At 38.7% G+C, this 14,826-nt stretch overlaps 2 protein-coding genes across 2 annotated transcripts in view; both read right to left on the bottom strand.

Moving 5' to 3' along the window:
* Nucleotides 1-14,826, bottom strand: part of LOC126966522 (RNA-binding protein Musashi homolog Rbp6) — a 934,160-nt gene that overhangs the window by 681,712 nt on the left and 237,622 nt on the right. The gene's annotated exons all lie outside the window — the stretch shown is intronic.
* The window catches only part of LOC126966486 (uncharacterized), a 71,645-nt gene that overhangs the window by 55,668 nt on the left and 1,151 nt on the right, over nt 1-14,826 (bottom strand). The window contains exons 3-8 of the mRNA XM_050810564.1: nt 14,320-14,388; nt 13,865-13,993; nt 9,278-9,469; nt 6,712-6,852; nt 832-1,536; nt 106-332 (exon numbers count right to left, since the gene is read on the bottom strand). Coding sequence (XP_050666521.1) covers nt 106-332; nt 832-1,536; nt 6,712-6,852; nt 9,278-9,469; nt 13,865-13,993; nt 14,320-14,388 — 1,463 coding nt within the window. The remainder of the gene's footprint in view (nt 1-105; nt 333-831; nt 1,537-6,711; nt 6,853-9,277; nt 9,470-13,864; nt 13,994-14,319; nt 14,389-14,826) is intronic.

Here is a 14,826-nt window from a genome sequence, read left to right as displayed (position 1 = left end):
GTTAATAGGAATGCTAAAACGAAAATTATTCAAATTGCAACAATAACATTTGATCAAATCACTCACATTACCTTGAAAAGGTCTACAAATGAAACTTTGACTTACCCACGAATCATTTGCGAAGAGGACTGAGGTAAACTCTGAATAGTGACAGTGGCTTTCGGCAAATGATGAACTGTCCTTTGCCCTGGCTGAATCCCCGAGCTGGTATAATAATGAACCGTACTACCAGTAATTCTAGGTGTTGTTATATGTGCTACAGGAACACTATGAATCATCCCGCTTGTAGTTGAGGCGACTGTTATACATTTCGTCGTTTGATTACCTGAAAACTAATGAAAAACTTCATAAAATAAAAGTATCTTTATTGTTATTCCAAATAAATTAGAGTAGTAGGTGCCTTGAAGTCATTAACAACGAGAAAAATAGGGTATATGGGCTAAGAGTATTTTTTAAAAGAAATTTTAGAATGCGTAGATCAGTATTTTAATGATAATTCATTTTGAGCAAGAAATTAATAGATAAATCAAACATATAAAAAATATATTAATATACAGTATAATATAGAATTATGCATAGTATTCCCTATTAGTTGAATGATTAACATGGTCCTCAGTGAAAAGTAAGTTAGCTCATTTATTATTTATGGAATTGTTTTCTTATGAATTAACCATGCATCGAGTTTTTTTAGTATTCCAATACTTAACCACATACATGGTTATAATATGACAAATGCGAGATCTCGGTGCATTGTGCTTAATGCGCATGGCGTCTCCTAATGATTAAATACTTATATATTAGGTATAATATAGTGATTATACTAAAACTTACATTTGAATTTAATGTGCTTCCTAAATCAAATTCATCCCCTACCAAAGTAATAGTATCTGGATTAGCACCAGTTAATTTCTCGATAGTTTTTCGTGCATCCGCGTCACTTTCAATGTTCCCCAAATTACGACTTAAAAATTCTATATCAGCATCAAGCAGGCCTTCCAAATTACTATCATCATTGTCTGTTTGTTTATTCATATCAAAAGTTTCATCTGTCTCTAATTTAATATCATCCACTTTTGTCCTTTCAACATTAATGTTGTCAATATCCTCAACTTTTATAGACGAATCATCTAAATCCTCCACTTTTATTCCGTCCACTTTCATTTCTTCCAAATCTTCAACCTTGATCCCATCTACTTTAATATCTTCAATGTCTTCAACTTTAATGTCTGCAAAATCTGCGCCTGCACCATCTGAGTTACTCATGTACTGGCTTGCATTAAAATTAGCTGAATCAAAATCATCATGAGCTTCGATCTTTATGTCCTCAATTTTGAATTTATCTTCTTCATTATTACTTGTACTTGGTTGAGGGCTGACTTCACAGATATCACCACTTAATGACCTCTTCAACATATAAGTTTTAATTTTTCGTAACATGAACAATGGTACCTTGAAACCTGATAATTCACCCAACAAAGGCAACGAGTTGTGCTTATATGCATCACTGACGGCAAGTTCTTCAATATCTTCTAATACCTACAATATAAATAGAATTATTTAAGTATCTAGTAGAGATGATCCCTTAATCAATTAATGGCATCATAACAACATATCGGATTTATTATATACGTGCATTAAAAATTACATACAATATGTTGTTTAAAATTTTACATAATATATCTTGTTTTTGAACAAACTGTATTGGCAAATTTCTTTCTTACTAATAAAATATAATCCTGCACCCAGTATGGCTTGCAATGCCACTTTGCCACCACGTATAAAGAAATTCAAATGTTTTTATTCAAAATTCCCAACCCATTCGAAAATTTATGCCAGACCTGAGAAGAATGGATGAAAGAAACGCGGCGAGCTTCTGCTTCTTTTATTTTAATAAAATTTCGTTACAATAAATAGCCTGAATTTGGTCGCTCCATTTAAATTCTGTAGTACTAATGAAGTCATAGAAGTGGGAGAGTCACGCAGCCGTCTTTTGACGTCAGCACAATCGGGCCAGACTCGTCCGGGTTAATTACCACACTCGCACAGAATACCGGCGTGAAGTAACGGCCTAGTGCCGCTATGTTTCGCATAGGTTAGTGTCGAGGACCGGAGGCCATTCCCCCCCCCCCCCCATCCCCAACAAAGATTATGAAAGCGGTCCCTAAAGAGATAGTACCCCAGGAGGGTACCGGCTCTACCAGAGTCGGAGAATCCCTCCCCGAGCACTCTAGCTCGGGCTGCCCTTCGTATTCTGGGGAGGGCACAGTACCGCGCATGACCAAGGACAAACGAGGCAGTAACACCACGGCACCCCGCTCCACACTCAACGTGGACTTTTGCAATATCAGGGGAATTCACTCCAACTTAAACGCCGTCCACCACCACCTTGAGACGGCGAAGCCGGCCTTGTGTTTCCTTGCGGAGATATCTCGACCTAGCGATACGTCATATTTAACGTACCCCGGGTACAAAATTGAGCACAATTTTTTGCCTCATGCCGGGGTATGTGTGTACGTTAGGGAGGATATCTGCTGTCGCCGTCTCGGCAATTTTGAGGGTAGGGACCTGTCCACTCTCTGGCTCCGCGTAGATTTAGAGGACCGCGTCCGCATCTATGCGTGTGTCTACAGGTCCCATAGTGGTAACGCAGAAACCGATCATCTCATGGGCTGCGTTCAAGCGGAAATTGACGACGTGCTTGCACAGATCCCCTCCGCTGAAATCGTAGTCTTGGGTGATTTCAACGGGCACAATGCCGAATGGCTTGGATCACGTACCACAGACTACGCAAGGCGATCTGTATATAATTTTGCATTGGCGCACGATCTGCCCCAATTGGTTGAGTCGCCAACGCGGCTCCCGGATGTGGATAGCCACATTAGCATTAGCCACCTTATTAGATCTTCTGCTGACTACACATCCCGATGGTTACCAGGTCATTGTCGACGCCCCTCTCGGAACGTCCGACCATTGCCTGGTCAGGAGTGTAGTGCCTATACGACGCCCACGTCGCAGACCACCAGCGACCCGCCGCGTTTGGCACTACAAGTCAGCAGATTGGGATAGGATGCGTTCTTTTTTTGCCTCCTACCCTTGGAGCAGGGTTTGTTTCCCTTCGGATGATCCTAGTGCCTGCGCCGTTGCAGTAGCCGATGTGATACTACAGGGCATGGATATTTTTATACCAAGCTCTGTAGTACCGATCGGTGGCAGATCACAGCCCTGGTTCGATGCGTCAGTTAAAGCAGCATCTGACTGCAAAAAACAGGCGTATCGAACTTGGGTTGCGGCGCTAGGCACAAAGGATCCGAACTGCATAGTTCTAAAGAGGAAATACAACCTTGCTTCCAGATTTTTTTAGCGGCAAATCGCCCATGCAAAGTCAAAACACTTCGTCAAAATCGGCGAGCAGCTTTCCAGTTACCCGACCGGAACACGCAAGTTCTGGTCGTTGTCGAAAGCTGCTCTTGGTAACTTCAGCCAGCCGTCCATGCCGCCGTTGCACATGAGGAATGACACCCTGGCCCATACGGCAAAAGAGAAAGCCGATCTCCTGTGCGCTCTTTTCGCCTCCAACTCGACTCTTGACGACAACGGAAAAACACCGCCGACCATCCCGCGGTGTCAGAGCTCTATGCCTGAAGTACAGTTCAGACAGAAAACTGTTAGGCGAGCTCTGTTTTCGTTGGACGTCAGGAAGTCGAGCGGGCCGGATGGCATTTCTCCAATCGTGCTTAGAACGTGTGCCCCTGAGTTGACGCCGGTGCTAACGCGTTTATTCCGGCACTCTTATTCCAAAGGCGTAGTCCCTGACTCATGGAAGTCAGCCCTTGTCCATCCGATCCAAAAAAAATGAGACAGTTCGGATCCGGCAAACTACAGGCCTATTGCTATTACCTCCCTGCTCTCCAAAATCATGGAGAGCATAATTAGCCGTCAGCTCTTGGTATACCTAGAGGGTCACCAGTTGATCAACGACCGACAATACGGGTTTCGCCATGGTCGGTCGGCAGGTGATCTTCTGGTATACCTAACACATAGATGGGCTGCGGCTTTTGAAAGCAAGGGGGAAGGCCTGGCAGTTAGCCTGGATATAGCGAAGGCCTTTGATCGTGTATGGCATAAGGCGCTCCTCTCTAAACTTCCATCATTTGGGCTTCCCGAGAGCTTGTGCAAGTGGACCTCCAGCTTCCTCACTGGGCGCAGCATACAGGTCGTTGTCGACGGACATTGCTCGAACCCGAAGCCCTTGAATGCTGGAGTGCCCCAAGGCTGTGTGCTATCTCCTACGCTGTTTCTTCTGCATATCAATGATATGTTGGACACCTCCAACATTCATTGCTATGCAGATGACAGCACTGGTGATGCCGTATACACGGGCCATGCACGTCTCTCTCGGGAAATCGTCGACCAGTGCCGGGAGAAACTTGTGTCTTCTATCGAGTCCTCTCTTGAGAAGGTCGCGGAATGGGGTAAATTGAACCTTGTCCAATTTAATCCCCAGAAGAGTCAAGTTTGCGCGTTTACCACTAAAAAAACCCCATTTGTCGCATCACCGCTCTTCGACAACACTTCCCTAAAAGCCTCGCCTAGTATCGGAATACTGGGTCTCGAAATCTCGAGCGATTGCCAATTCCGTGGCCATCTGGAGGGCAAAGCCAAATTGGCTTCAAAGAAACTGAAAATCGTCCCGGAAATACCGCACAAGGAAGCTCATTCCACAGCTTTGTAGTAAGTGGAAGAAAGCTCCTTGAAATCCGCACTTTGGAGGACCACCACACATCCAGATGGTGGGGATGATATCCTAACTTGTGGCGTGTCGTGCGAAAGTGGAATTCGGCGGCAGGAATCAGGTTAAACAGCTCTTCGGAACACTCCCCGTGATAAATGCGGTAGAAGACACACAATGAAGCGACGTCTCTACGCAACGCCAATTGATCCAGCCGTTCACAGAGCACTGGGTCCCCGACAATTCGAGCTGCTCTGCGTGGCACGTGGTTAAATGGATGGAGCTGATATTGGGGGCGCCAGACCAGAGATGACAGCAATACTCCATGTGTGGCCGGACCTGCGCTTTGTAGAGCGCTAGAATGTGGGCCGGCTTGAAGTATTGCCGTGCTCTATTAATGACTCCCAGCTTCTTCGAAGCCAATTTGGCTTTGCCCTCCAGATGGCCACGGAATTGGCAATCGCTCAAGATTTCAAGACCCAGTATTTCGATACTAGGCGAGGCTTTAAGGGAAGTGTTGTCGAAGAGCGGTGATACGACAACAAGCAAACTTGAGTCTTCGGGGGGTTAAATTGGACAAGGTTAAATTTACAAGGGCACTCCCGCGTTCACGGGCTTCGGTTTCGAGCAATAACCGTCGACAACGACCTGTATGCTGCGCCACTGAGGAAACTGGAGGTCCACCTACATAAGCGATCGGGAAGCCCAAATGATGGAAGTTGTTAGAGGAGTGCCTTGTGCCATACACCTACGCTATATCCAGGCTAACTGCCAGGCCTTCCCCCTTGCTTTCAATAGCCGCCACCGTTAAATAACGTCAAAATTGACGCCAAATCCGGCTGTTACCTACTTCACAAGTAAACTACTAAAAAGTAAAGTGTATAAATCTAAAAACAACAATAAGTATCCGAAAGTCGATAAACAAAGCCAAATAAATGACTTTTGATATACATATGTTTTTAGCAAAATATATAAGAAAAACAAAAAAGTAACTAAATAAAATAATAACTATATTATTCATTTTTTTATTCAGTTTTCTCACACAAATAAAAAGAAAATACATTCCAAACTTACATTATTGTGGCCCAGCTCCATCACCGGCTTTGTACTATACCATCACCACACACACTATACACATATTTAGCCGTATTTCAATATCATTAAGTACTAAATATGTTATTTACTAATAAAAACACAATCTGTATCAAATTTTGCAAATCGAGTAATAAAAATAACTCACAACTGACTAAATTCAACACAAAAAGATTAATATACCACTATTATTTATTTGAACAAAAACACACAATTAACACCAGTTTTCACTACAAATAACTATTATCTGTGTAATATAACATTACAATAAGTAAAATATTATAATAAATAAACAATTAGTACACTACAGTATAGTAAATAAATCCGTTTTATGCTGCAACAAAAATGGCCGCCTCCAGCTCAAGCCAAATAAAATATACTAATATCTTTTGTCTTCAAATGTAACGCTTTGTTTTATGGCTCATAGAACCAAGAGCAAATAATAATACAACCGGTAAAAAAAATCTTGTGTTTTTGTCAACAGATTCATAGATATTGGCAGTTTGTTGACGGTTCATGTGTGCAGTGGCGCGGATGGGAGGTAATACAATAAGATATCTCAATAGTATTATGTCATTTTAGTATGTTATAAAACAGCAGTTATAGAAACAATAATAATTTTAATATTTATTTTTATTTTTCGATAGATTTTCTCTACTTGCCATCATGATTACATTTTATGGGGTAAAGGGATTTAAAAAGCGCTAATCCACACCTGTACCATTCCATTTATTTTGAATACTTGGTCTTATGTAATGCAATATAGTTATTTAATGTATGTAATGCAATATTGTAATGCATTATAGTTAGTTTTGCATATTGCATATGCAAAACTATGACCGTTTAAAGCAGTGTAATAAAAATTAACAACAAAAATTATATGTACATACCATGATATATGTTTTACCACCCACAGCATTCACAAGATTATGGCTTGCTATCCATTCCTTATCAGCACTATCAGCAGGATATCTTGGCAAACCAGCATGCCGGGAGTACAGGCGACCACGGGCGTTACCTAATCCGAGAACCTAAAACATACATTGTATAAGTTTGTTGCCACAGACTGCTGTGGTTCTAATCAGTTATGCTCTATTTAACAACCACTTGTTTACTTTAGGTGTTACAGACAGCCCACTTTGCAGAGCTTGTTAAAGGACAGAAGAAACAGCCACCCATGTCATTCTTGTGTGTCAAGAGATACAGGGCACAATACCTCGGAAGGCCGAGGGCACTACCAGAGCTCATCGGCAACATCGATGGTCTGCCGGGCTTCCTGCTAGCAGGGTTGGCAGGAGTAACGCCGTCAACTCATCACGCAAAATAGGCGCATATAAGCCGCTAAAGCCTGTTAGTACCTTAAATAACCAGAGGAAGTTTCAGATTTGCGTAAGAAGGCTTTAAAGAACATTTGATTGAGGTTGTTATTAAAATTTGTGGTATATATGCTTATATAATTTAAAAACCGTCATAGTGAGGTTTGTAAGTGTTATTTGCACAGTCAATTAACCTAAATAATGCCTGTACCTAAATTAAAGCTCAGAAAATGGCCCTTATACTAGGACAAAATATAGCAGACACTGGGTCCATATTGGACCAGTGTTGCTCTGGTCCGAATCTATTGGAGAAATTTTTGGAAACCTTTGCCAATGGGCATTATGAAGTCAGGCACATTATACTAATTATAAGTTATGTGTTTCACCTTGAACCTCCATCGGTTGAAACTAAAGGCCATCCCTACAAGTTGTACCCGCTAATTCCGTAACTAAACGCTTCAAATTGACTTACTTATGACGATTTTGAGCTCAAAAATATAATTTGTGTTATTTTGAATTATTCAAACTCAAAAGAGTTAGCTGTTCTATGTTTTTGAGCTCTTCGAGCTTAAAAGTCTGATCAAACTTAAATAAAACCCTATTTTATAAATTTTTGCAAACGCAATTACTTTTGAATGAATAAACCGATTTTCACGCAGCTTTCAGTCGATCGGTAATGCCGTTTAAAAACTATACCAATAAAACCACAGTTTTGAGAATTTACTGGTCCGAATTGTAGTCAAAATATAAGTTTGGTCAAGCCCTTTCGAATGGCGCCAACCGCGATGAAATCGGTCGAGCCGTTCAAAAGTTATAAAAGGTTTTCATCATATACACATAGACGAACGGACACCATCGCGGGAATAGTCAGGTAAGCTACGTAGAACCTTAAAACGGCGATATCTCATATAAACTCAATTTTAGAAAAACGGGGTATAACCAATAACTTCTCGATTTTTTTACATTTTCAAGTGGGAGATTAAAAATTAAAATTCAACCTTATACTTTATAATACCTTAGTAGTCCTTTGTTGACTTGAAAATAATTAAGTCTTATTATATTCTTTAATTTATTATAATATGTTAGGTTGTTAACACTGAACACAATTTATTCTGTGTCACATTTGCCACTTTTACCTTGGAACCTCCAGTATGTTACACTGTTTTTTACATTCTTCATGGTTAAATATTTTTTTCATGTATGTGTTTTTTTTAATGAGAGTTATCTAACGGTGAGCATGGAGTATACTTGATTAGAGATGTGCCACACATTGATGTTCTATTTCAAGTTTGATAGTTGATGGTGAGATCCACAAGCCTGTCAGTACGCAAAACACGACTATTTAGATATATATAATGTAATAAAATGGACACAAACGTATTGGTAGTCTGTTAGAATTTATCTATTACTAAATATTACCTCCACCACAATACACGTAATAGAACAGTAGCATAAGTCAGCCGTCTCCTTAAACCTTTACCAGTCCTTTGCACAGGATGCCGGCTAGATTATGGGTACCACAACGGCGCCTATTTCTGCCTTGAAGCAGTAATGTGTAAGTATTGCTGTGTTTCGGTCTGAAGGGCGCCGTAGCTAGTGAAATTACTAGGCAAATGAGACTTAACATCTTATGTCTCAAGGTGACGAGCACAGTTGTAGTGCCATTCAGAATTTTTGGGGTTTTTCAAGAATCCTGAGCGGCACAGCATTGTAATGGGCAGGGTGTATCAATTACTATCAGCTGAACGCCCTGCTCGCCTTGTCCCTTATTTTCATTAAAAAAAAAACATACGTCAGGGCGGAGCGCAGAGGGTTGGTACATACAAAAAGAATTACGACGCGGATTTCGCGGTACAGCTAATTTAACTCTGACAGCGACCAATCTCAGCGGGCGGCGTATGGGGTGGTACTAAATAGCTCTGGCTTCCCAGATAGCTTAGCAGCTATTTGTGTGTATGTGTGCGTGCGTCGATATGTATGAATTTGAAGTACTGTTCTATTACTGTATTGGACCTAAACTGAGAATGTATTTGAGAAACAACATATATGTACGTACACATTTAAAAATATGCAATGTTTTTATTGGTCAAATAACCAACTGAATAGAACTAGATAATATTTACTTGTTAGTAATAAATACCTTGTGAGCATGAGAGCCCATTATAAACAAAGTGTCTTGAGTTAGTCTGGCAGGATTCCATTTCTCTGGATCTCTTATTGCGGAAAACGGTATAGGGGATGAAGTGCCACTATCGGAATTATCTTCTTGTTTCAATTTTTTTGGCTTCAAGCTGGAATCAAGATCCATTTCCTTCCTTTTATTTTGTGCCAGCTGCAAACATATTAATGATTTACAGAAATGTGCTATAAGAGTGTTTTGGATTCACATTTGTTAAATAGTATGAAATGATATTTTATAAATAACTAGCTGACTCGACAGACGTTGTTCTGTACATAATAAATAAAATACTGATTTTTTAAGAATTTGTCAAAAATATGGCATAACATCAAGAATTATTTCGTATAATATGCTTCCTGTTGTTATAATGAAATTGTATCACAGCACAACTGTAAAACCGTGCGTCAAAAAATTCTCTCACAGAAAATATGTCCATACAAAACAAATATTAGAAATAAAAATAATTATGGTTCCAAAATCGAAATAAAAACTATCCTATCTCTCAAGTTGGACTAAACTGCACTCCATGAAGTAATCCCCATTTAAATCCGTTCATTAGTTTAGGAGTCCATCGCGGACAAACAACGTCACGTAATTTATATATATTAAGATTATGTAATCCTGAATGCAGTGCATTCAACGTCAACGTAAGACGTCAAATCCTATGTATGTATGCTATGTATTTCCAACCTGAACCAACTGAAAGCTGAAACAACATAATATTATAATGTCTAAAATACAGTCCACCCAAATTTACAATAGAATATGGTAATTGTAATAGAATATGGTAATTGTAAAGTATTGAAAATAATGGTCATTATTTTCAACAATTTATCAGTTAAGGTTTAATAGATGTAGGTAGATAGAAAAAAAAGAAGACGAATTTTACTATTAAATGAGTACTTCCCTTTAGTATGGCGTATGACATAACTTAATGTTTTTTTGTTGGTTCGTTGCCTGACTTTGAATATAGATGCTTTTAAAATACAATAATACAGTTTTAATTTTTATTTAGTTTGGCCCGAGACTCTTTTGAGTACTTTTCGCGGACTGCGGACGTAAAACAACGCGTGAATATGTTGTATTGCAGCATATCATTTATCACGGGGAGTGTTCCGAAGAGCTGTTTAACCTGATTCCTGCCGCCGAATTCTACCTTCGCACGACACGCCACAAGTTAGGATATCATCTTCACCATATGGATGTGTGGCGGTCCTCCACAGTACGGTTTACAAGGAGCTTTCTTCCACGTACTACAAAGCTGTGGAATGAACTTCCTTGTGCGGTGTTTCCGGGACGATACGACATGGGTACCTTCAAAAAAAGCGCGTACACCTTCCTTAGAGGCCGGCAACGCTCCTGTGATTCCTCTAGTGTTGCAAGAGATTGTGGGCGGCGGTGATCACTTAACAACAGGTGACCCGTACGCTCGTTTGTCCTCCTATTATATAAAAAAAAAAACTTTTATCTAACTAAGTAAATTTTTATGCAAGCTTAAACTATACGTCGGTAAGTACATTTAACTAAACTGCTGCTTTTAAAAATAAAAAATATAGCGATCATTTAGGTACCACCATGAGATTTTTTATTTATTCTTATGCTTCATAGGTCACTCAATATCCGGGGCGTTGCAATCGTACGTAACAATGTAATGTATATCTAGATTTCTATGGGTTTATATATTGTTGAAAGAATCCTACCACATTTTGCCTTTTCTTATTTTATTACTGCCATTATTTCCAGAATCGATATAATATAAATTAATCATATCCTAATTAAACAATATTAACATTACTGCTTCACAGCAAAAAAAGGTGCTGCAGTGGTTACACCTAGCAGACATCCAGTGGAAAGAAGCCTTTCACTGGTAAAAACAATGAACATATATAATATACATGGAACCATTACTGATGCTTAAAAATAGTGCAACTTAGAGTATCCCGTAGTGGGCAGGGCTTACAAACTATACCGGCACGCGTATCAGTTCGGTTACGCCATAGTTTCTCAACCTTATTTTGCTCACCGCCCACTTTGAGAATATGTTTTTTTCTAGAGTATTTTCATGTATTTTTTTGCCTTTTTAGACTATATTTTTTAATCTACCCCCGCCCCATCTACGCTATCTCAATGCCCCCTAATTTTCTCTGGGTGAAGACTTCACTGCAGTACTGCCCCCCCGAAAGTCTCAAACGCCCACAAGGGGGCTTATCGCCCACGTTGAGAACCTATGGGTTAGGCGAATGAGTACGATCGGATCCTGGTCGGACGGGATTTTAGAAACACATGTTACAGGGATTTAGAATACATTCGTTTGTTATAAAGTGGTTCAGAAACTATACGGATCAATAAGGGTAGTTGTAATAGTAATTGCTTTTCACGTGTAAGTAGACCAATTACTTAAAAATACAATAATATTGCCTACCTATGACTGTAATTAGTTTAAGATTTTTATTTTTTTATATATAATTTTTTTATTTTTAAGTCTGTATGGTATGCAATAAAGTGTCTATCTATCTACCTAATATATTTTTTATTTGAGACATGGCATTATGCATACTGTAGAAGCACATTTTACAAACTTTTCATTATAGAACTTAGATATTTATTTAGTTACAAACATATTTGGCTTAAAAGTCCTTTTTGTCGGATGGTATTCTGGGGTAGTTTTTAATTTTTCGGTATTATTCACTTTTTTATCTACTCTTTTTTTATATAAAATGTGTACGTGGTAGTGCCTTTCTTATTCCATGTTATTTTTAATTTAGTCGCACACAGAAGTCGTAAATATTTATGGATAAAAGCTTTTAAATTAGAGACAGGAAAATGATTGACCTAAACAAGACATGTAAAATGTGTTCAAAAGAAATGAACGATGCTTTCTAAAAGCGCTGAACCAAACAACTAAATATTAGAGGTTAAAGTATGAGATTGCCAATTGGTACAGAAAAATTGAGATTAGTTTTTTTTTTTCAATTTAACATATTTATTTAATCAAAATATTTACCATTATTAGGTTATCCATAGAACTGTGGTGATCTAAGATTCGACTACTAAAAAACTATTCTCAATAAAATTTTCGATTCTACTATAAAAAAAATTATCAAGTAGAAAATTGTCCAAATCACGAAAAATATGGAAGTCCGTTGGAGCAGTCTGGCGAATACGGAGGTATGGTATAGGGGCTCCTGTTTCCGCAATTAAACCACTGGCATGGGTCCATTTTGCGTGCAGTAATGGCCAGTTACTCCCAGCCCAGCTCCTTCCAGAAGTTCAGAGCATTCCTGGGGTGTTCGCAGACTTCTTGGAGCGACCTCGTATTGGTTAAGGTTTTTGCCCGTTGGTTGGCCACCCCCGCACATTCCAGGATTACGTGAGCGACCGTTTCGTCTTCGGCCAGACAGCCTCTGCACTTAGGACTGTCTGTTAAGCCGATTGTGAAGAGGTGTTTGTTTAGTGATGGGTGACCCGTTAGGTTGCCCACCATTATATGGATGTCATGTCTGTTGAGGCTGATAAGTCTACGTGTCAGTTTGGGCGACAGTGCAGGTATCGCCTCCTTCGACTGTCTACAGCTTGAGACATTCATCCATCGGGTGTTGTGTTGGTCGTTGGTGAGAGAGCGCATCCATGACAGCATTTGACTGAAGGGCAGTGGCAGAAGTGGCAATGGACCAGTCACTATATTTGCCGATGCCCGCCTTGCAAGCTCATCCGCTGCATCATTTCCTAACGAACCCCTATGTCCCTTGATCCATTGCAGTTACCCGGTTATAAGAGGCAACTTGTTCCAGGGTTTGGTGACATTCGTGTATTTGTGTGAATACGGAGGGTGAGGAATAGTTTCTAATTACAGTTCCTGTAGAGTTAAAACGCTTTCTCGTGCTGTATGAGGTCTCGCGTTATCATGGAGCAATAATGGTGAATCTCAATTCAAGAGTCAGGGCAGTTTCACGCTAGTTTTGCTATCATTGTTTGGAGTTCAGCACAGTAGACATCTGCCATTATTGCTTGAAATTATTGAATAATTATTAAAATTAATATAGATCGAAGAAAGCTACAGTTAATAAGATCATGCTGAGACCACTAAACAGTTTCCATTACCTCTTATTGGGTCTGCTGTTACATTTTTCGGTTACGGTTATCATAAAGTATTAAATAATTAAAGTAGTTTTATCTGTGAATGTCATTTATAGTCTAACTGCATGTGTATTATTTGTTTCAGATATTATAAGAAAATAAAACTTTGTTTAATCTTACCACCGATTATTACTAATAAACACATACTCAAAGCTTGGTAGTCTACTCTAACATGATACTGGGAAATTCGTGGTGTGGCTTCCACAGAAGCCACAGTAGGAAGAATAGAATACCGTAATTATGTCATGACAAGAACCAATCACACATATGACGAAGTATGTGGCAATGCACATCCTAATATCAACCTAGATTCAATACCAATAACACTATTTTTTTATGCATTGATAGTTTACTGTATTGACATAATTCTAAGAATTTTTGAAGTTAATAATAAAAGGTATGCCAACTTACATTAATGTTTTTTCCATCCAAACTCTGTACTTGCTCACCGTCATTGCCATCTTGTGTTGATAATGTTCTAGGTGGAGTTGTGTATAATAAGCGAGTTGCATCTAACATAGCTCTGCACACAGCCCTTACCTAAAACCAATAATTAATGGAACTGTTAAATTTAAAAACAAAAGCTATGAATGATGTGGGACTCGAACCCACAACTTCTCACATTCCATGACAACGGGTTCAAGTTCTGCATCATTAGTTTATTTTGTTTTTAATTTTATTTTGTGTAATAAATCCAAGAAGTGAGGGGTATCACTTTAAAAAATAATAAATTGTTTATGTGTAACTGTAATAATTTTTTTTTTCAAATAATTATGAAAGGGCCACAAAAGACTATTACTAGGTGCTTGTATGCGCAAACAAGTTGTGTAATATATATATATTGCAATGTAAAAACTTTATAGTACCTGATCTTCACTGACAGACTCATCACCTAAGTTCAACCTAATGTTGTTAACTGCTGGCACAAAGAACTTCTGAAACAAACGGTGTTATCCTTTAATTGATTAATTCAACTCGCACTATTGAAGGAGATATTATCACAAAACTTTAATAAGAGTGTTATTTATATGAACATTTCTTTTTCTTTGTGTCATAACTCAATAATCTAATTAATCATAATTAATCTATATATATATATATATATATATATATATATATATATATATATATATATATATATAAAAGAGAAGATATGTTTGTATGTTCCCTAATAACTCCTAAACTATTGGACCAATCTCAATGAAATCTTTTGTAATAGATTTGTTGAAGCTCAAGGAAGGTTTACTTATATAATTTATACGGCAAAACAATGTTTGCCAGGTCAGCTAGTATGTCTTAAGATTTTGATTGATTAATGATTGATTGATGATTTGAAACTTTTTTAATTAATTTAGAAAATACCTATCAGAAAC

The sequence above is a fragment of the Leptidea sinapis genome, chromosome 10 (genome assembly GCF_905404315.1).
Source record: "Leptidea sinapis chromosome 10, ilLepSina1.1, whole genome shotgun sequence".
NCBI classification, from domain to species: domain Eukaryota; kingdom Metazoa; phylum Arthropoda; class Insecta; order Lepidoptera; family Pieridae; genus Leptidea; species Leptidea sinapis.
This window is presented reverse-complemented; position numbering and strand designations above follow the sequence as displayed.